This window comes from Delphinus delphis, chromosome X (assembly GCF_949987515.2).
Source record: "Delphinus delphis chromosome X, mDelDel1.2, whole genome shotgun sequence".
NCBI lineage: Eukaryota > Metazoa > Chordata > Mammalia > Artiodactyla > Delphinidae > Delphinus > Delphinus delphis.
This window is the reverse complement of record NC_082704.1, coordinates 112,276,637-112,297,995: the sequence shown is the minus strand read 5'-3', so window position 1 is coordinate 112,297,995 and position 21,359 is coordinate 112,276,637. Positions and strand designations below refer to the sequence as shown.

Here is a 21,359-nt window from a genome sequence, read left to right as displayed (position 1 = left end):
GAAAAGACCAGAATACACATTCTTTTCAAGTGCACATGGAATGTTCTCCAGGATAGATCACAAGCTAGGGCACAAAGGAAGTTTCAACAAATTTAAGAGGATAGAAATTATATCAAGCATTTTTTCCAACCACAGTGGTATGAAACTAGAAATCAATTACAGAAAAAAACAGGAAAAGCACAAACACATGGAGAGTAAACAACACACTCCTTAAAAACCAATGGGACAATGAGGAAATCAAAGAGGAAATGAGAAAATACCATGAGACAAATGAAAATAGAAGCACAGCTTTCTACAGTCTGTGGGATGCAGCAAAAGTAGTTCTAGAAGGGATGTTAGAGGGATACATGCCTTCCTCAAGAAACAAGAAAAACCTCAAACAACTTAACCTAAGCGTTCTAAAGGAATTAGAAAAAGAAGAACAAACAAAGCCCAAAATGAGCAGAAGGAAGGAAATAATAATGATCAGAGAGGAAATAAATAGACCAAAAAAAAAAAGAAAAGATGAAACCAAGACCTGTTTCTTTGAAATGATAAACAAAATTGATAAGCCTTTAGCCAGGCTCATCAGGAAGGAAAGAGAGAGGACCCAAATGAACAACATAAGAGATGAAAGAGGAGAAATAACAACCAATACTACAGAAATACAAAAAATCATAAGAGAATACTATAGACAGTTATATGCCAACAAATTGGACAACCTAGAAGAAATGAACAAAGTTCTAGAAGCATAAAACTTGCCAAAAATGAATCAGGAAGAGACAGACAATTTGAACAGACCTATTGCTAGTAGTGAAATTGAATTTGTAATTAAAAAAGCTCCCAGCAAACAAAAGCCCAGGACCAGATGTCTTCAAAGGAGAATTCTCCCAAACATAAGAATAACTACTACCTATCCTCAAACTATTCCAAAAAATTTAAGAGGACAGAACAACACTCCCAAATTCATTCTGTGAGGCCACCATGACCCTGATACCAAAACCAGACAAAGACACTACAAAAAAAGAAAATTACAGACCAACATCTTTGATAAATATAGATGCAAAAATTCTCAACAAAATATTAGCAAACTCAATTCAACAATACATAAAAAGGATCATACACCATGATCAACTGGTATTTTTTCCAGGGATGCAAGGATGGTTCAGTATTCACAAATCAGTGTAATACACACCATCTTAACAAAAGGAAGGATCACTATCATGTAATCATCTCGATAGATGCATAAAAAACCTTTGACAGAATTCAATATCCATTCATGATAAAAAAAAAACTGTCATCATAGTTGGTATAGAGGGAACATATCTCAACATAATAAAGGTTCTTTATGACAGTCCCACAACTAACATCATACTCAGTGGTGAAAAGCTGAAAGCATTTCCTCTAAGATAAGGAACAAGACAAGGATGCCCACTCTCCACCACTTCTATTTAACAATGTATTGGAAGTTCTGACAGCAACAATCAGAGAAGAAAAAGAAATATCAATAAAAAGCATCCAAATTGGAAGGGAAGAAGTAAAACTCACTATTTGAAGATGACATGATACTATACATAGAAAACCCTGAAGTCTCCACCTCAAAACTATTAGAACTAATTAATGAATTCAGTAAAGTTGCAGGATACAAGATTAATATACAGAAATCTGTTGATTTTCTATACACTAATAATGAACTATTGGAAAGCAAGAGCAAAGAAAAAAAAAAACCACCAAAAAACAACCAAAAAGCAGTTGCCCCAAAAAGAACAAAATACCTAGGAATCAATTTAACCTAGAAAGTGAAAGACCTATACTCTGAAAACTATAAAACATTGATGAAGGAAATTGAAGATGATACAAAGAAATGGAAAGATATCCTATATTCTTGTATTGTTAGAATTAATATTGTTAAAATGTCTATACTACCCAAAGCAATCTACAGATTTTTAAAAATTTTTTATTTATTTATTTTTGGCTGCATTGGGTCTTCGTTGCTGTGCACGGGCTTTCTCTAGTTGGGGCAAGCGGGGGCTACTCTTTGTTGCGGTGTGTGGGCTTCTCATTACAGTGGCTTCTCTTGTTGCAGAGTACGGGCTCTAGGCGCACAGGCTTCAATAGTTGTGGCACGTGGGCTCAGTAGTTGTGGCTCGCGGGCTCTAGAGCGCAGGCTCAGTAGTTGTGGCACACGGGCTTAGTTGCTCAGCAGCATGTGGGATCTTCCTGGACCAGGGCTTGAACCCGTGTCCCCTGAATTGGCAGGAGGATTCTTATCCATTGCGCTGGGAAGCCCCAATCTACAGATTTAATGCAATTCCTATTAAAATACCCATGACATTTTCCACAGTAGAACAAAGAATCCTAAAATTCATATGGAACCACAAAAGACCTCAAATTGCTGAAGCAACTTTGAGAAAAAGTGAACGAAGCTGGAGGTATCACTCTCCCTAACTTTAGACTATACTGCAGAGCTACAGTAAGCAGGACAGCATGGTACTGGTACACAAACAGACACATAGATCAGTGGAACAGAACAGAGAACCCAGAAATAAACCCATGCACTCATGGCCAATTAATTTACATCAAAGGAGGCAAGAATATACAATGGAGAAAAGACAGTCTCTTCAGTAAGTGGTGTTGGGAGAACTGGACAGTTACATGTAAAAGAATGAAATTAGAACGTTTTCTCACACTATGTACAAAAATAAACTTAAAATGGATTAAAGACCTAACTGCAAGACCTGAAAGCATAAAACTAGAACACTTTGACAAAAGTAGAAGCAATACATTTTTGGATCTGTCTACTAAGAGAAAAGAAATAAAAGCAAAAATAAACAAACGGGACCTAATTCAAGTTAAAAGCTTTTGCACAGCAAAGGAAATCATCCGCAAAACAAAAAGACAACCTAATGAATGGGAGAAAATACTTTACAAATGATATGACCAACAAGGGACTAATATCCAAGATAAATAAACAGCTCACACAACTCAATATTTTTAAAAAAGCAGCCTGGCTAAAAAAATGGATAGAAGACTTGAATAGATGTTTTTCCAAAGCAGACCTGCAGGTGGCCAACAGGCACATGAAGAGATGGTCAGTGTTGCTAATTATTAGAGAAATGCAAATCAAAACCGTGATGAGACATCACTTCACACCTGTCAGAATGGCTGTCATCAAAATGACCACAAATAACAAATGTTGGCTAGGATGTGGAGAAAAGGGTACTCTTGTACATTGTCAGTGGGCATGCAAATTGGTGCAGGTACTGTGAAAAACAGTATGGAGGTTCCTCAAGCAACTAAAAATAGAACTACCTTATGATCCAGCAATTCCATTCCTGGGTATACATCCAAAAAAAAATGAGAACAGTGATTTGGAAAGATACATGCACCCAGTGTTCATAGCAGCATTATTTATAATTTCCAAGGTGTGAAAGCAACCTAAGTATCCATCAACAGTGAATGGATAAAGAAGTGGTGTATATATATAAAATGGAATATTACTCATCCATAAAAAGGAATGAAATTCTGCCATTTATAGCAATATGGATGGACTTAGAGAATATTATGCTTAGTGAAATAAGTCAGGCAGGCAAAGACAAATACTGTGTGTTATCACTTACGTGTGGAATCTGAAAAGTAAACAAATGTATATAGTAAAATAGAAATAGACTCACAAAGAAAATAAACTAGCGGATACCAGTGGGGAGGGGCAAGATAGGCGTATGGGATTAATAGGTACAAACTACTATGTATAAAATAGGTTAACAGGGGCTTCCCTGGTGGCGCAGTGGTTGAGAGTCCGCCTGCCAATGCAGGGGACACGGGTTCGTGCCCCGGTCCGGGAGGATCCCACGTGCCGCGGAGCGGCTGGGCCCGTGAGCCATGGCCGCTGGGCCTGCGCATCCGGAGCCTGTGCTCCGCAACGGGAGAGGCCACAACAGTGAGAGGCCCGCGTACCGCAAAAAAAAAACCCAAAAAAAACAAAACAAAAAAATAGGTTAACAACAAGGGTTAGGGTTAGGGTGCAGCACAGGGAATTATAGCCATTATTTTATAATAACTTTAAATGGAGTATAGTCTGTAAAAATGCTGAATCACTGTGTTGTACACCTTAAACTAATATAATATTGTAAATCAAGTATACTTCAATTAAAAAAAAGAGGAGGAGCTAGCTAAACCCGAAGCTAGCAGAAGGAAGGAAATAATAGAGTGGAGATAGATAGAGAATCGGAAAACAACAGGGAAATCATTGAAACCAAAAGTTGGGTTTCTTAGATGATCAACAAAATTGACAAACCTGTAGCTTGACTGACACAACTCCTCTTGTGTTGTCCTCTAGTTAAAATAAAAGGCTGTATTTTAAATTAAAATTAGGTTCTGATAAATTTCTCCCTCACTGTAGATAACATTGTTTTGAATTTATCAAGGCTGAAGATTCAAGTAGATTATTCTGCTTTGTGTAAGACCTTTTTTCATATATTGATTTTGGCAGTACATTTTACTCTATGGTACCTAGCTCTAGAATTGTTTCATAGTTTACTCAAAAAGCTAATCATATTTCCAGGTTGGTGTAGCATGAAGAAACAGTTGTGGTTTAGACCAGTCTTTGTTGATAGAATTTTGAGAGCTCTCCAAGTCCTTTTATAAGGATTTATTAAAGGAATTTGAAAAGTACTATTTTCATACAGCTGGCACTGAATGAGAAATTCAAAAGGCATAGGAAATGGCCGTAGTGAGAAGTTCAAGGAGAAGAGAGAGTGATGAAATACTGGCATTGGAATAGAGGAGGAAAGATTAAGTATAAATCCCCTCCTTTTAAAAGGAGCACTCAGAGTTTTCCAGCTATCAACAAATGCCATTAGAATTTTCCCCAAGAGCTTGTTCAAAAGAAAGGAAAAGTTCTATGATGACATTTATTTTAGTATTATTGATAAAAATTAAAACAATACAGACAATACAAATGCCCAAGAAGAAGGCTCTGGTTAAGAGTATTGTATGTATATCCACCCAATAGAGTATTAGACATCCATTAGAATGTTTACAGGGAAAATAGTAGAAAAGATCCAAATACAGAAATGTTTACTGATTGTACCACATAAAAGTATTCAGTAGAACTTTGATAGTAAGATATTCTACTCTCTGAGAGTGATCTTGAAGGTCCATAGAAAACACTGATCGGCCCCTTTGCTGTGGTCAGAGTTTAAATTCCTTTTCCTTTGTTGCTGGCCAGTGTTCGCTCCTCATTGGGCCTTTGAACCTGGAAGTTAACTCCTCAGTGAATTTCCACTAACTCTTTTTAGGGGTCTAAAGGGGTCGCTTAAGTAATTCATCTATAATTTAGCTATCTCATCTTATGATAAATTGTTTATATAAGTACATTCTCTATTTTGGGGAGACTTTTTGTGAGAGGTAGATTTGTGAATTTGGGTATCCTTGAAGGTCTCTATACGTTTCAATCACAAATGTCACGTATCTACTGTTGAGCATTTGGAAGTGGACTGCAGTAACTGGTAGAAGTTTAAATAGCTGTTTTGGTGGGGAAATTAGGGAGTTTTTCTTTTAAAGATTTCCTCTTTCAATTAAAGATTGGGAGAAAGGGAAAAAATGCTCTCTGTTATGACAACTAGAATAAAACAAAGTCAAAGCTCTATCAGAATAAAATGGCCTTTGGAAGCTACTTTTAAGAGACCATGCTCTCAGAACTTGTGATGAGGCATATAATATTGCATAATCGTATAGTTAGGATAACTCCAGCAATTGTGAGGTTCACATAAACCTTTTACTGAAATACATAACCTAGTAGTTTTTTTCATCCATGTTCTCTGGATGGTAAACTTATTGCCCTTTCTATTAAGTGGTAATTTTGCTGCATGTATGAATAGAATTCTAGGTTGAAGATTATTTTCCCTCAGCATTTTGAATGTATTATCTCCTTCTCTTCTGGCATTTATTTTTGTTGCTGCTGAGTATTCTGTGAATCTATTTTGGGTTCCTTTGGAGTTACTATCTTTTCTCTATGGTGGCTTTTAAAACTTTATTTTCGATGTTCTGTTGCAATTTCACTGTGATGTGTCTAGGCATAGATTTAAATTTATTTATTCTAGATGATGATTGGTATGCACTTTCCATCTGGAAAATCATGTCTTTAATTTTTAGAACACTCTTAGTCATATCTCTGCAGGTTTTGATTCTCTACTTATTTCTTCTATTTTCTTCTCAAACTCATTAGCTATGCTTCTATATCTGGTAACACATCTTTTATTTCTAGTAGTGGTACTTTCATCTTTTTATGTCATGATCTCTCTGGGTTGGCTGTGGATGAAATCTTTGACTTCCAAATTTATAACTGTTTATGATTCCGGGTTTTATAGTCCATTCTTTTTTATGTTAATCTGTTCTTGTTTCACTTTTCCCAATTTCTGTTTCATAGTTCTCTGTTCTTTTTCAGGATGCATTCCCTACTTTTAACTTTGTGGGTTCTAAACAAAATTATTTTAAAGTTATTTTCAACTTGTTCTGTCTTCATTTTAGTCAGGAGTAAATTCATCTTATTTTTGGGAGGCTGTTCTTACTGCTGGCTTTTTTCCTTCCATGCTTTTTGGAAATTTGCTTAGCAGTCTTATTTGGTATCGGAGTTTCAATTTCATTCTCAGTTCTCCGAGCTCCTCTCTTCCTAGCAGTTCAGTGGTGTCCCTGCCAACCACACCCCACCACCCTGCGCCCATGGGCCTCTAGTCTGGGGCCAATTCTTCTCCTTGAGGTTCAGCACTTCCATCTGGTACAGATGTAAGTGATCATGCAGATGTCACCAGATGGTGGCTGAGCCCAAGACCAGGCTAAAGTGTTGTATCTGTTTCTGCTTCCTTTCATTAGGAGGCAGCCCCGAGCACCTTCACAGGCTTCTTCGTGGCTTTGCAGGTTTATAGGTAGTGAAGTGTCACCTTAGCCTCTGGCTTTAGGGAATGAGCTTGGTGCGGGAACCCTGCCTCATGTGGGGCATTTAAATCCCTGTTATTCTGCTGGGTATGAGCTCTCAGCTGCCTCCACCTGCTGCTGAACCCTCAGCCTGGCCTACCACTTGGGGTTTTTTTGGCTGTTTTGGATTTTATTGTTTTTATACAACAGGTGCTTATTAGTTATCTATTTTATGCATATGCCTGCCACTTTGTGATTTGGCCCCACAGGGATCTTTGTCTTGCTGCTGAGTGTGTCTTAGTCTTTCGAATTTTATCACTTCTGTGCTCATGCTCTCCTTTGTCATTGCATAGCATTTTACAGAACAGGAAGTTGAAGTTCAGAAAGCAGAAGTGAACTACTTGGGACCTCTTCGTTAGTAAGTGACAGAACCAGCTTTTGTAGAACAGGAGAGCTGGGAAAGGTTTCTGGGCTGGTGCTAGAAATTTAATGATAAACCTTGAGAGAGAGAGAGAGAGAAATCATTCATCGCACATCATAAAAATTAACTATAGGTATGCTGAGCACAAGTTAATAAGGATTTTCAGTCTCTCTGCCCATTTTCTAAATATGAAGTATCGATATTTCCTAATATTAAGCTAAAACGTTTATTGTTTAAAGTGCCTTCCCCAGGGAAGACTTAACGTTCAGCTTTGCCAAAATAGGTTGCACAGTTTGGTCACTGGGCCATATTTGGTGTAGCCGAAGGCCAAGTGTAATCCATATCCTGCTTTCAAAAAGGGAAAAAAAGGCAGAAGTTTTACATCATAAATAATTATTATTTATGCATTTCAGAATTGATTTTAGAAGTATACAAACCATTGAGGCTTTGCGATTATTTATTTTATAAATTTATCATGTACTTAAGTATAGTGTTTATGTGTCAGATGCTCTTCTAAGTCCTTTATAAATATTAACTTATTTAATCCTAGCAACCATGTGCAGTAGGTTCTGTTGCTATCGTCACTTTGCAGATAAGCAAACTGAGGCACAGAGAACTAGAAATTTGCCCAGAGTCACCCACAGCACGTTAAAGCTGTGATTCTGACCCTGACTATCTAGGCTCAGAGTGCCGGCTCCACCCACCATGCTCTGCTATGCAACCACGTCTCACAGTTATTTTCTTAACCTCTCTCTTATTTATTTATTTATGCATGCGTGGGCTTCAGTAGTTGCAGCACGCGGGCTCAGTAGTTGTGGCTTGTGGGCTCTAGAGCGCAGGCTCAGCAGTTGTGGCACACGGGCTTAGTTGCTCTGCAGCATGTGGGATCTTCCTGGGCCAGGGCACGAACCCTTGTCCCCTGCATTGGCAGGCGGATTCTTAACCACTGCGCCACCAGGGAAGCCCACCTCTTTTTTCTTAACAACAGAGTTGACATATTATCACCAATACATTTTATGTTCTGAAACCTCTTAATAAATTAGCTTTATCCTACCACTGGTAACTTGTTTTCTTTCCTAGGTTTCCCCTCCTTATGACATTTTGCTTGTAATGTTATTGTGTAAAGCTTACTGTGCTAGCATCACTCCTCTGAAAGATGCCTTAAGTTCATCTAATCAGTTCATCAGGTGTTAATGAAATGTGCTTACGAGAGGCCCACACTTTGCTGACAGCTGTGGGATCACAAGGGTTGTGATGTGCTCTTTCTCCTCCAGCTCCTTTCCCCTTCCCCACCCTCTGAAAGCGGCCACGCCTAACACCTTCCATCCTGTAGTCTCTCATGGTGTATGTATGTAACTGTGTCATTTTCCATGTGTCTAATCTAAACCCATTTTCTCATGCTCTGTGCTCAAGGATTGTAGGCGATTGCTGGACACCATGTTTCCTATAACTAACAAGATAGCCCGGTGTTTCCCCTGGGAGTCAACTACGGCTGGTTTCTAGGTTCCTGAACAAAGGAATCCTTATTTCTCTTCTCTGACACCCCCACACAGTGATAAAAAGCAGGAAGCACCCCTAAGTGTCAGGGGAGAAGCAGGATGGGATGGGAGGGTGCCCCCCTGTGCTGTGGTGTCACTAGGAGAGGATGGTGGAGGATGCCCAGAGGGTGGGCCCAGGGAGGCAGCCTGACAGAGTAGTTAAGAACGTGGGCTTGGGGTACAAATCCTCTCTCTGCCTCTTACTGGCTGTGTGTCTTTGGACACATTTACTTAGCCTCTCCGTGTCTCAGTTTCATCATCTGTGAATGAGGATAGTTGTAGTGTCTACTCTCATAGGGTTGTGATAATTAAGCGAGTTAATATCTGTAAAGCACTTAGGATGGTGCCTGGCACATGGTTGGCTCTCACCAACAATGAACTATTATAATTATCAGTACAGGCCCAGCGAAGCAGAGGTGGAGTCTAGTTGGCAAACAGAAGAACAGACTCAGGACAGCCAGAACTTCATGATCACGAGCCTAGAATGAGTGCCGGGCTGGCTTACTAAACTACTTGTGTTTAAACCACCTTCTTTCCCTTCTGTGACCTTTCGCGACTGGCCTTCTGCCTACATCAGGGGTCAACAAACTACAATCTATAGGCCAAATCCACATGTCACCTGTTTCTGTAAATAGTGGAAATGAAAAGGAAAAGAATCAACAGAAAGACAGTTCCCCCATCAGCCTTTTAACCCACCATCTCCTAACACAAGGATTGCAATGCCTGTGTCTATAGTTTGCGGCTTTGCCTTGAGGACCTTTTTCTGATCAAGATGCTCTGTCTTTCCAACTTTACTAGTAAAACCTCGAGCAAATATCATTTATTCACCTGGCAGCTTCCAAGGCTTGCTGTGGGTGGTCCTTCTCAACTCTGTGTTTCTGAAGCATAACTAGAAGAAACCAACTAAGGCCTTGCCTTTAAGGTGAGGAAGAGGGAAAGAAGCTTGTCCTGGGAAAACACGATAAAGGAGTTGTTTCTTCCCGTCTCCCTCCTGAATACCCTGCTCTGCTCAGCAAGTTCTGTAGGTATCCCTTACTTGTGTGCTGGTAAATCTTCTCTCTGAGAAAAGAAAAAGCCCCTATTTGTAGCTGTTGCCAACCTCTGCTTGTAAATATTCCCACATGGTTGATCGCAGGTGCAGCTGGGAAGGGATGTGCCTCATCATTGGCTCATTGGTACCAGTGTGCCCTGTGGTAGACAGCTTTATTTTGCCACTGAATCTTTGTGTCAGTATTCTCTGTGCCAGGGGAAAGGTTTTTTGTTGTTTTGTGGGGGTTTTTTTCGTTTGTTTTTAAATCTAGGGCACTGTTCCAGCCCAGTCCCAAACTGTGCTGAGAGAAATGGGGCCATGTCTTTCAAGTCAACTTGAAATGAATCTTCCTTCTTGTTTACATTTAACTTGTGCCACTAGGTGGCACTTTAAGGACATTACAGGAAATTGGCTTTACTGGATTTATTTTTTAACTTTTTATTCAAGTATAATGTGCATATTGAAGAGTACATATTGAGTGTTCAACTCAGTGAATTATCACAAGCTCAACCCACGTGTGTTATTGGCACTCAAATCAAGAAGCAGAATATTACTGGTGCCTAGAAAGCCCCTCTTATGCTATCTTTCAGTTCCTATCCCTTATTCTTAGGGTTCCCACTATTCTGACTCGCAGCAGCATAGGTGAGTTTTACTTGTTTCCTGCCTTATATAAGTGGAACCATGTAGTATATACTCTTGTGTCTGGCCTCTTTTGCTTACACGCTGTTTGTGTGATCCATCCAGATTGTTGTATGCGGTTGTAGATCATTGCTGTATAGTATTCCGTTGTGTATGCAAATATGTCACTGTTTTCTCTTTCTTTTTTTTTTTTGGCTGTGTCGGGTCTTTGTTGCTGTGCCAGGCTTTCTCTAGTTGTGGCAAGCAGGGGCTTCTCTTCATTGAGGTGCGTGGGCTTCTCATTGTGGTGACTTCTGTTGTTGTGGAGCCATGGGCTCAAGGTGTGTGGGCTTCAGTAGTTGTGGTGCGTGCAGGCTTAGTAGTTGTGGCGCACGGGCTTAGTTGCTCCAGGGCCTATGGGATCTTCCCGGACCAGGGCTCGAACCTGTGTCCCCTGCATTGGCAGGTGGATTCTTAACCACTGAGCCACCAGGGACGTTCTATATCACTGTTTTCTACTGTTGATGGATATTTGGGTAGTTTTCAAATTTTGGCAGTTATAAATAATGCTGCTATGCATATTCATGTACGAGTTTCTGAGTGGATGTATGTTTTCATTTCTCTTGGGTCTATCCCTAGGAGTAGAATTTCTGGGTTATATGGTAAGCATATGTTCGGCTTTAGTGGATGCTGCCAAATGGTTTTATAAAGTGTACTGATTTATGCTCCATCAACAGTGTTCTCATTTCACTTCCACATCCTCATCAATACTGAATTTATTTTATGGCTGGTTCCTAACTCTTACATAATTTTTACAGCTCTCTCTCTAGCCAGCTATTTCTAATTGAGTTTCTTCTAAAGCCACTTTTCTCTGATGGACCTGGCTCATGCAGGAAGGGCCGTGTCATCCCAAAAGGGGACATTTATCACAGTCTAAGTATGAGCTATCAGCAGTTAGAAGAAATGTTATTGAAACACTCCATCACTAATACAGAGCAATGGGAATGGGAAAGGAATTCAAAATTATAAGTGTGGTAAAACATCGAGTGAAGCTAGGACTTTGAGGCGCTTTGAAATTTTTATATTGTATTGTTGCCAGTCTGTGTATGTCAGGTGTGAGGGACCAGCAAAAGATTTTTAAAGGCCTTGTAACCAGATGCCTTTGAATTTTGATGGTGGTGGGTACCTGTTTTAGTAAGAGTCTGTTTGGTGTGGCAAGGGGCGTTCATATAGCATCTTTCTTCAACCCTACAGTGGGGAAAATGGGTCTCAGGAGAATCTTGCCGTATATCACCTGTGTTGTTGACTCTTTGGGCTGTGTTATAATATGGCTTTACATATGGGATGAATAGAGGGTGGGGCTCAGACTTGGTTCTATTACTAGAAAAGAACCAAAATCTAGTTATGGTCAAATATTTTTCTTTTAGACCAAAATGCAGTGCCCATAGTCCTCTAGTTGTAACAGGAAGTCTGTTTCGTGGATGTTGTCCATAATCCAGTAGGTTCCAGGAATCCCTGAGTGATTATGCTTTGTGACTTTCGTATCCAGGGGCTAGTTGTCCATTATAGTTGCTGATTATCCACTTCGTTGAAATTGTCCCTGAGCTCCTCTGTCAGTGTTCGCCCGAGTGTCCCTGATGTTGGACTGGCCTGCTGTAAGGGCACCAGAGATACTCAGTGCAAGCTGCCTGAGATGTTTGTACTGAGGCAGCCACGAAATCTGCTTTTATTTGTAAAAATGTCTTCCCTCCCGTATTGGTAGCAGTAATATCCAGTGGCACAAATTTGGATTGTGGGCAGCCTGCTCTATGGGATCTGCTTATTATCTAAGCCAGAGTCAGCACTCTCCCAGTCAAGGTTTTCATCTTTTGGCAAGAGGGGAAAAGTCCCTCATGTTGAGTTAGCTTCTGCTTACAGAAATAGATCCTGTGCCTGGGAAACCAATTGTAATTTTACTCCCGATTATGATAGTAGCTGCCATTAGTGAATAGCTACTGGGTTACTGTGCTTCGCACCCGAGACAGATGTTTCACTTAATCTTCACAATGCTAGGAGTTAGATGGATTATCCCCTTTTGCAGATGATGAAATTGTGGCTCAGAGAGGTTAAGCCCATGCCCAAGCCAGTGCCAAGCCTGGATTTGACTCCAAAGCCTGTGTCCTGTACCTGCTGTGCTCTGTGGCCCCAGTTGCCATGGGATGAAGTTTTTGACTTGTCCACTGGAATATGAAACAGTGTTGGATTCATTACTAGTTCACTGCATACATTGATGAGAGGACCTGCTGTTTGCTGGTCTTTAGCTTCGGCACTGGGAAAGTGAGAGTGAAACAAGACCCAGCTCCTGCCCTCCAGGTGCTTATACTTCAGCTCCATTTTTGTCTCTCATAAGTGACTTGGGTCATGGATTTTGGTAATTGTTCTTACAGAGAACTCAGTCCTCTGGATTTTCTCTCTGAGACTGACTGTCGAATGGTGGGGTTTGTTGTGGCCACTGTGCTGCTGGCTGTTGGTTCTGCATCTTCTATGCCTGGGTTTGACCACAGGGCTTTCTGGTGTGTTCTTAACCAGCAGAGATTGGGGTCAGGTTAAAGTCAAGCACCAAATGACACTGAGACTACCACTAAGATGCTGGAGATCCCCTAGATACAGTAGCAGGATTATCTGCTCATCTGCCTAGAAATTAGCCTTGACCTTTGTGATTCTGTCTTGGGATCTGCCTGGATTCTTGGGAGGTAAATGAAGCTTAAGTTTCTTTTTCTAATCTGTCAGTAGCATGAATATGTGACTCTTTGCTTGTTGCAAATTCGACTTGTATTTATTTTTTTAAAACACATTCATGTTTCTTTTTTTTAAAGTTTTTTTTGATGTTGACCATTTTTAAAAAAAATTAATTTATTTATTTACTTTTGGCTGCATTGGGTCTTCGTTGCTGCGCGCCGGCCTTCTCTAGTTGCGGCAAGCGGGGGCTGCTTTCGTTGCAGTGTGCAGGCTTCTCACTGTGGGGGCTTCTTTTGTGGAGGAGCACGGGCTCTAGGCACGTGGGCTTCAGTAGTTGTGGCGCGTGCGGGCTCAGTAGTTGTGGCGCACGGGCTTAGTTGCTCTGCGGCCTGTGGGATCTTCCTGGACCAGGGCTCGAACCTGTGTCCCGTGCATTGGCAGGTGGATTCCTAACCACTGCACCACCAGGGAAGCCCAATGTTGACCATTTTTAAAGTCTTTATTGGATTTGTTACAATATTGCTTCTGTTTTATGTTTTGCTTTTTTGGCCGTGAGGCATATGGGATACCAGCTTCCCCAACCAGGGATTGAACCCGCACCCCCTGCATTGGAAGGCGAAGTCCCAACCACTGGACTGCCAGGGAAGTCCCTTGACTTTTAAATAAAAGTCTTACTGGTAAAAATTTTGCACAACTTCAAATATGTATTTATTTGTTTATGAAACCATATTGCATATACCACCTATTGCCTCCATGGTAAATGAAGAAGAAAACAATTAAGAAGTCTGGTTAGTTTTTGCTGGAGCACCTGTGGCCTTTTCCAGACCAGGACCTTGGAGACTTGGTTTTCTCATTTCTTAAATGAAGAGTTTGGGCCATCAGTGGTCCCTAGCTGGTCTGGGCTGGCTACATAAAAATCACTCAGGGAGCTTGTTAAAATAGAAGTTCTAGTGTTCCAGCCCTAGGAGATTCTAATTAGAGAAGTCTGGGGTAGTATCTAAAAGTCTGTAATTTATAAAAATTCCCCAGATAATTCTCTTGTGTAGCTGTATTTGGGAACCATTGGGCTAGAAGTTCTAGAATAAATAGAATTGAATTGAGAAGAAACTTGTGGTGTGTTTGAAGATTCAGGTAATACTTATGTGCCTGGAGTGGGTTCCCGATTGGCAAACTAATGCAGTTATGATGCAGAGGTAAATTGGAGCCAAATGATGGAGGATCTTTTTTTAAATTTTTTTTCCTATTTCTTTATTTTATTTAATTGATTTATTTATTTACTTTTGGCTGTGTTCGGTCTTCGTTGCGGTGCACGGGCTTCTCATTGCAGTGGCTTCTCTTTGTTGCGGAGCACGGGCTCTAGGCGCGTGGGCTTCAGTAGTTGTCACACGTGGGCTCAGTAGTTGGGGCTCGCAGGCCCTAGAGCGCAGGCTCAGTAGTTGTGGCGCACGGGCTTAGTTGCTGCACGGCATGTGGGATCTTCCCGGACCAGGGCTCGAACCCGTGTCTCCTGCATTGGCAGGCGGATTCTTAACCACTGCGCCACCAGGGAAGCCCAGGAAGGTAAATTTTAAAATGGAAAACAGTTTTCAGGCCTCACAACTGCTCCTCATCCTTCCCAAGCCCCACCCCATTGTTGTTGGTGATTTAGAGATGTTTACAAGAAAAGGAAGTCAGTGATACAGACACTCTACTGCTTTTGCTGTGCTCAGAATCCTCATTTTTGTTGAAAAGAGGATGAAATTTATCATTTCCCTCAATATTTCCACAAGAAGGAGACTTCACTCATCTCCCCAGGAAAGGGAGCATTAGGACGGACACCTCTCTCCACCTGCCTGATGATACGGAGGGGAACTGACCAACTGAAAGGTGGGGTGACTGGTCCGTCACTTCTCTCCTCTCTGCCTGGCTGCTGGGCCATGTGGGCGCAAACCTGTGGTCCCTGTGGAGAGCGGGTGGGCCGTAGCAGGGCAGGCCGTGGATTGGCCGTGGAAGGCGAGTGCGGGCCTCAGGTCCAGGTCCTGTTCTTCAGCACAGGTCACGGGCAGCCCTGCACTAGGTGCCTGTCAGGTCCTTGCTCAGCCATTCAGAAAGCTGACATTGGACTAGTGCATCTTGGAGTGTGATGCCATCTGTCCGAACCCCCGAGAAGGTGGGGGAGCCTGACCGTGAATGGCTCTTGACCGACTTCACTTGGATGCTTCCGGGTACTTCAAACTCAGTGTGTCCCAAAGCAGGCTCCCCTTCCCACCTGCTTCTCCCTCGGTTCCTGTTGCGGAGGTTGGCCTCTGTGCTCTCGTGGTACCCCAGCCTGCCCTCCCGGGTGTTAGAGCCTGGGAGGCCCCTCAATCCTCCTTTCTCGCCCCCCCTGTGCAGTGCCCCTCTGCACCCAGCTCGCAGCCGGGATGTCACCTTTGCCTGAGTGTTGGTGACCCACAAGGCCGGCTGCTGTTGTAGCCCCCGCACACCCTCGCTGTAGTCCTTATTCCCCTGAAGCCTGTTTGCCTGCTCATTCTCTGCCTTTCCCGCTAGACTGCAAGGTCCAGAGCTTGTTCATCCTTGAACACCGGTGCTACTACAGGGGCTGCCTGTCGTGGCTGTTGGATAGGTACTTCTTGAGTGAATAACACTCAGGCCCAAGAGTGCTGGAGGCGGTAGAGCATAGTGGTCACAGCCCAGCTTTGGAACCTGAGGCCTGGGTTTGGACTCTGCTATTTGTGTGATATTGGGTGAGTCCCTTACCTTCTGGGTCCTTAGTTTCTTCCCGACTTCCTAAGACTGTGATGATGAAATGCAGTAATCCATGCAAAACATCTAGAGCAACATGTTGACACATAGCAAGTGTTCGGTGGTTCATAGTGCACATCTATTAATAACAACAACAACAATAATAATAATACAGTTACCCTTAATGGAAAGGAGAAGGCTATAAGAAAAACCTGGAACTAGAAATCATGCATGTTGAGTGCCTGCAGCGTGGGTTTCAAAGAGGCGGGGAGTTGCTTGGGCACCAAGGATTCCAGCGCGGGCAGTGGAAGTGTAGGAGCAGACGGGCTTACTGTGGGGAAGAGTGGACAGGGAGGGAAACATGGAGCAGGAGAGCCGAAAACAGGACCTTGAGAAACCGCTCACGTGAGGGACAAGAGGGGCCAGAACAGGAAGAGAGAATGATTCCAAGTAGGAGACTGCGACTCATCAGATGCCAGGGACAGGACCTTTACAAACACAGCTGAGGGTGCCGAGCTGGGCTGCTGGTCTCTGAAGACTAGAGGCAGCTGGAACGTGCTGGGTGGGGCGGTGGTTGGGGAGGAGTAGGGTCAGAATAAGGAAGAAGCCAGGCCCCACAAGGGTTTGAAGAGGGCTGCTTAGCGACGAGGTAGGTGCCCTCAGACCCATAGGTTGCATGCTGCAGTGTGTGTTTCTGTGATGCAGATTAGCTTGTGGGTCAGTAGAGGACTGGTAATGTGGAGGTCACGTTGGTTCACATGTTATTAACATTTTGCATCCCTGGCTAATAGTGGCTGAAAGCCAAGGACTCCAGCAGCGCTGAATGTAGCAAGCCCGGGAGATAGGAAGCTGAGCAGGGGCACCCGCGCTCCCTGGGCTCTGCGCCGGGCTGTGTGGCCCCGCTGTCTTGCAGGCCTTTGGGGCCATTCCTCCCGTCTTTGTGCTTACATTCACGGACTCCATACCACTCAGCAGCCAGAATCCCTCTGTTTACCCCTTCCATCATGCTTACCCCTCACCTTTTTTTAAGGTAAAGAGTCATATCTACTAGAGTGTTTTATCAGAAATTTAATATTTAAAAAACTTTCAGTGCTTTTCATTATAATTATTGTTTTTGTTAGTGATCGGGTTGAAATTTTAACTTCTTTCCCCACCCTATTTTTCTGATACGCTTTGTTATGTTTAGTTTGTGCTTTCGAAGCATTAGTTTTTAGCAATACATACATCCAGTTATAGAAGACATTCCTGTGACTTCTTTCCCTAAGATTGAACAATGCTGGGAGGAGGGATGGGAGGGAACAGCAGGGTCTACAGAAGCTTTTCTCGAGGATTGGCAGCCCCGACCATCCTTGGCTCTTTCTCCTTAGTAACTCTTTTCCTAAGCTCTCTTCATTACATGTTTAGGTGGTTATGTTTTTACATTTTTTTCCTTTCTGTGATCTTTTGCTACAGTCTGAACAAGCGTCTGAGGCCGAGTTACACCCCCAGCTGAACAGAGCCCCTTCCCAAGCTGCGGAAAGTAGTCCAGCAAAGAAGGTAAGGCCAGCGTGAGGATGTTACTGTGATGGTCTTGGGACCCCTCCCTCCCCTGGGCTGCTTGCCGCTGTTAGCAGACATACCGTTTTAAAGTTTTCATGCCCTGACATGAATGTTTATGGTCCAGATTTCCTAGAATCTGGGTTCTTTGTGAAGATTAGGGTCCTGATGATTCCTGGGCTCCACCTTGATGTTTCTGACAGTTTGTACTTCCCTCTTCAACCTCCCAGCTAAATATGGTGGCCTTGCTTTTGGCAAGACCAAGAGGTGCAGTGGGGAGCCCTGCATCCTGCTAAGCCTCGAGGAGCAAGCTGGGGGCTGGGGTGGTCTCCCCTTCCTAGTCTTTTTGCTACGGTCTCCCCTTGCCCACCCATGTCACCAAGTCCTGGGCCATTTGCTTGCTCACTCACCGTGCTCTCCCATTCGTCTTCTCCCCCTCCTTTCTCCTTGCCCATTTCCTCAGGCCCTCCTCCCATCACAGAGCACGTGGGCCTGGGCTCGGGAGCACAGGTGAGGCAGGGCCTCCAAGGAAGCAGGCCAACTGTCTCCTTCCAGAAGACACAGTGGCTCGTCAGCTTGGCTTGATGTAGGAGCCGGGGGTTGGAGAATGATGAGCATATGACAAAGACCTCTACAAACTTTAAAACTTAGAACAGATTCAGAACATATTCCCAAAAGCCCCAAAGTGAGGCAAGAGTGAATTTTGTCTTCAGTAAGGAAAAGCCCTGTGGTGTGAGATGCACACAGCATTTAAAAAAGAAAAGAGGGGAGGGAGAGAGGGCATCTGAGTCCTGTGTCCTTCCAGGTGACAAAAGAGGTAGTAGGCTGCAAGCATGAAAAAAAAGAAAAAGAAAGAAGGAAAGGCCCCTGGAATCTGATGCCCGGGTCTCTCCAGGTCTTGCCAAGCCACGAACCAGCCACTTGTCCTGAGGTGTGGAGTTTGAATAGAGCACACGACTGACCTTGGGGATACGCCGAGAGTAACATGGGGCATTGACGTGATGGGTGGCATTTGTTTAACTTTTTGGTTTTTTTTTTAACTCCACAGGATATACCGTATTCTCAGCCCCCATCAAAGCCCATCCGTAGAAAATTCCGACCTGAAAATCAAGCTACAGAAAGTCAAGAGCCTACTACGGCTGTAGGCGGGCCAGCTTCTGTAGCAACCGTGAAACCCCATCCAACAGTGCAAAAGTAAGTAGAATGGATAAATGCGCGAAAGGTCGGAAAGTTTATTTTAAATCTGCTTATACATATGTAAATGTAAACTTACATTTACACTCATCACCATGGACAGGTGTGATTTTAATGGTTATAGTCTTACCTTACTCATTTCTATGATGGGATTACAGTCTCCCGGTCACATAGAAAGAGGCTTTCTAAGTGATGGGCTTAACTTGACCCCAGGGACCAGCAGGTCCCAGGCTGGCGTGTGCTTTGGGTTGGTTTGATTTCCTTCCCCTCCTCCCCTCCTCTTCCTTTCCTTCCTACCGCTCTTCTTTGTTCTGGCCTGTGTTTTCCTGGGAAGAAGACAGTAATATAAATGGCAGTTTCCCTCTTTGCCTGTCTTATCTCATGTTCCCCGGTGCACGTGGCCAGCTTTAAGACCCTCAGACCCAACTTTGAGTAGATGTGGTGTATGATTCCTTTTCATCCCCCTGAAGGGGTTCTGTTGTTGAGCATCTCAGCACAGAATGGTCACATGCAGAACTGCTAAGATATCTGTCTGTATGATCAGCTGGATGGAGGGTGGGGGCACCTGTGGACATGGCCCGGGACCGAGAAGACCATCCTTCTCCAGACTTTGGCTTTAAGAAGAGCCATCACTTGCCTCAGTGAAATTGAGCCAGGTGTCCAGGGCAGAAAACCGCTGCTGCGTGTTACTTCAAGTGAGCCTGACTAGTCACTAACACAAATGCTCGGGATACGTCATGGCACCGCTCCAGGGGCCCTGTGGGTCTCAGGGGCTGCTTCGGAGTTACTCCTGCTTACACTGTTATGGGAAGAAAAGCAACAGGTTCTGTGGGTGCAGCTTGCCTTTGAAGCCAATCCCCATTCTGAATCTGTGCAGCACTCTTCTTCAGGTAATGGCTTTTGTTTTTTCCAAATAGACAGTTCCCTGGTAGTATTAGTGCTTAAAGGAAGTATATTTTGTCCTTAATAGTCACTGAAAGCTTTGGCCATCTTCCAGCCACCTTCCAGCCTAGAGGATGCATCTCTATCAGGGACACAGACAGCCAAACTTGCTTCCATGTTCTCCCCAGCTTTCCACCGTAATCTGCACTTCACATCAATGCTAGTCACTCAGTGGTGGCTACGACATCCTCCAAATTGGATGGCAGGGCCGCTGGTGGAGTTCACGCAGAGATCTTCTTTTTTCATCTTTTATTTTTAAATATATAAATGTACTTACTTAGTTTTGGCTGCGTTGGGTCTTCGTTGCTGCGCACGGGCTTTATCTAGTTGCGGCGAGTGGGGGCTACTCTTTGTTGCAGTGCATGGGCTTCTCATTGCAGTGGCTTCTCTTGTTGCGGAGCACGGGCTCTATGTGTGCGGGCTTCAGTAGTTGTGGCATGCGGGCTCAGTAGTCGTGGTGCACAGGCTTAGTTGCTCCGCTGCATGTGGGATCTTCCCGGACCAGGGCTCGAGCCCGTGTCCTCTGCATTGGCAGGCGGATTTTTAACCACTGCACCACCAGGGAAGTCCTCTTCATCTTTTTTAAAAGACAACTTTATTTAGATACATTTCATATAGCATACAATTCACTCTTTTAAGTGTATACTTCAGTGGTTTTTAGCATATTTACGAAGTTGTGCAACCATCATAACAGTGTAATTTTAGAACATTTTCATCACCCCCAAAAGAGATTCTGTGCCCATTAGCAGTCACTTTCCATTCTCCCCTGCCCCACCCCCCAGGCAACCGCTCTCTACTTTCCGTCTTCATAGATGTGCCTGCTCTTGCCATTTCATTTAAATGGAATCATACAACATGTGGTCTTCTGTGATTGGCTTCTTTCACTTAGCATCATGTTTTTAAGGTTCATACATGTTGTATAGTAAGTCAGAACTTAATTTTTTTAATTGCTGAATAATGTTCCATTATATGGATATACCACATTTTATTCATCCATTCATCAGTTGATGGACATTTGGGTTGTTTCCACTTTTCAGCTAATAAGAATAATGATGCTGTGAATATTTGTGTACAAATTTTTGTGTGGACTTACCTTTTCATTTGTCTTGAGTATTTATACCTAGGAGTAGAATTGCTGGGTCATATGGTAACTCTATGTTTAACAGTTTGGGGACCTGCCGAACTGTTTTCCACAGTGGCTAAAGCATTTTACAATCCTGCCAGTAAAGTATGAGGGTTTCAAATTTTCCTCCTCTTTACCAACACTTGTTATTTGATTTTTAGGGTTTTTATCATAGCCATCTTAGTGGGTGTGAAGTGGTATCTCATTGTAGTTTTGATTTTTATTTCTTTAATGAATAGTGATGTTGAGCATCTTTTCATGTGCTTATTGGCCATGTGTATAACTTCTTTGGAGAAATGTCTTCTCAGGTTTTTGCCCATTTTTAATTGGATTATTTATCTTTTTAAGTTATGAGTTCTTTATATGCTCTGGATGCAAGTCCCTTGTCAGATGTATGATTTGCAAATATTTTCTCCCATTCTGTGCATTGTCTTTTCACTTTCTTGATGGTGCTATTTGCAGCACAATATTTTTAAGTTTGATCAAGTCCAATTTATCGAATTTTTTTCTTTTGTCACTTGTGCTTTTGCTGTCATACCTAAGAAACCATTGCCCAGTGGCATAGGGAGGGTGGGAGGGAGATGCAAGAGGGAGGGGATATGGGGTTATACGTATACATAT

The 21,359-nt window shown here is 42.9% G+C and overlaps 1 protein-coding gene across 1 annotated transcript in view; it reads left to right on the top strand.

Moving 5' to 3' along the window:
• Positions 1–21,359, top strand: part of REPS2 (RALBP1 associated Eps domain containing 2) — a 162,357-nt gene that overhangs the window by 112,004 nt on the left and 28,994 nt on the right. Inside the window, exons 14-15 of the mRNA XM_060002900.1 lie at positions 17,396–17,479; positions 18,528–18,673. Of these exons, the coding sequence (XP_059858883.1) occupies positions 17,396–17,479; positions 18,528–18,673 (230 nt within the window). The remainder of the gene's footprint in view (positions 1–17,395; positions 17,480–18,527; positions 18,674–21,359) is intronic.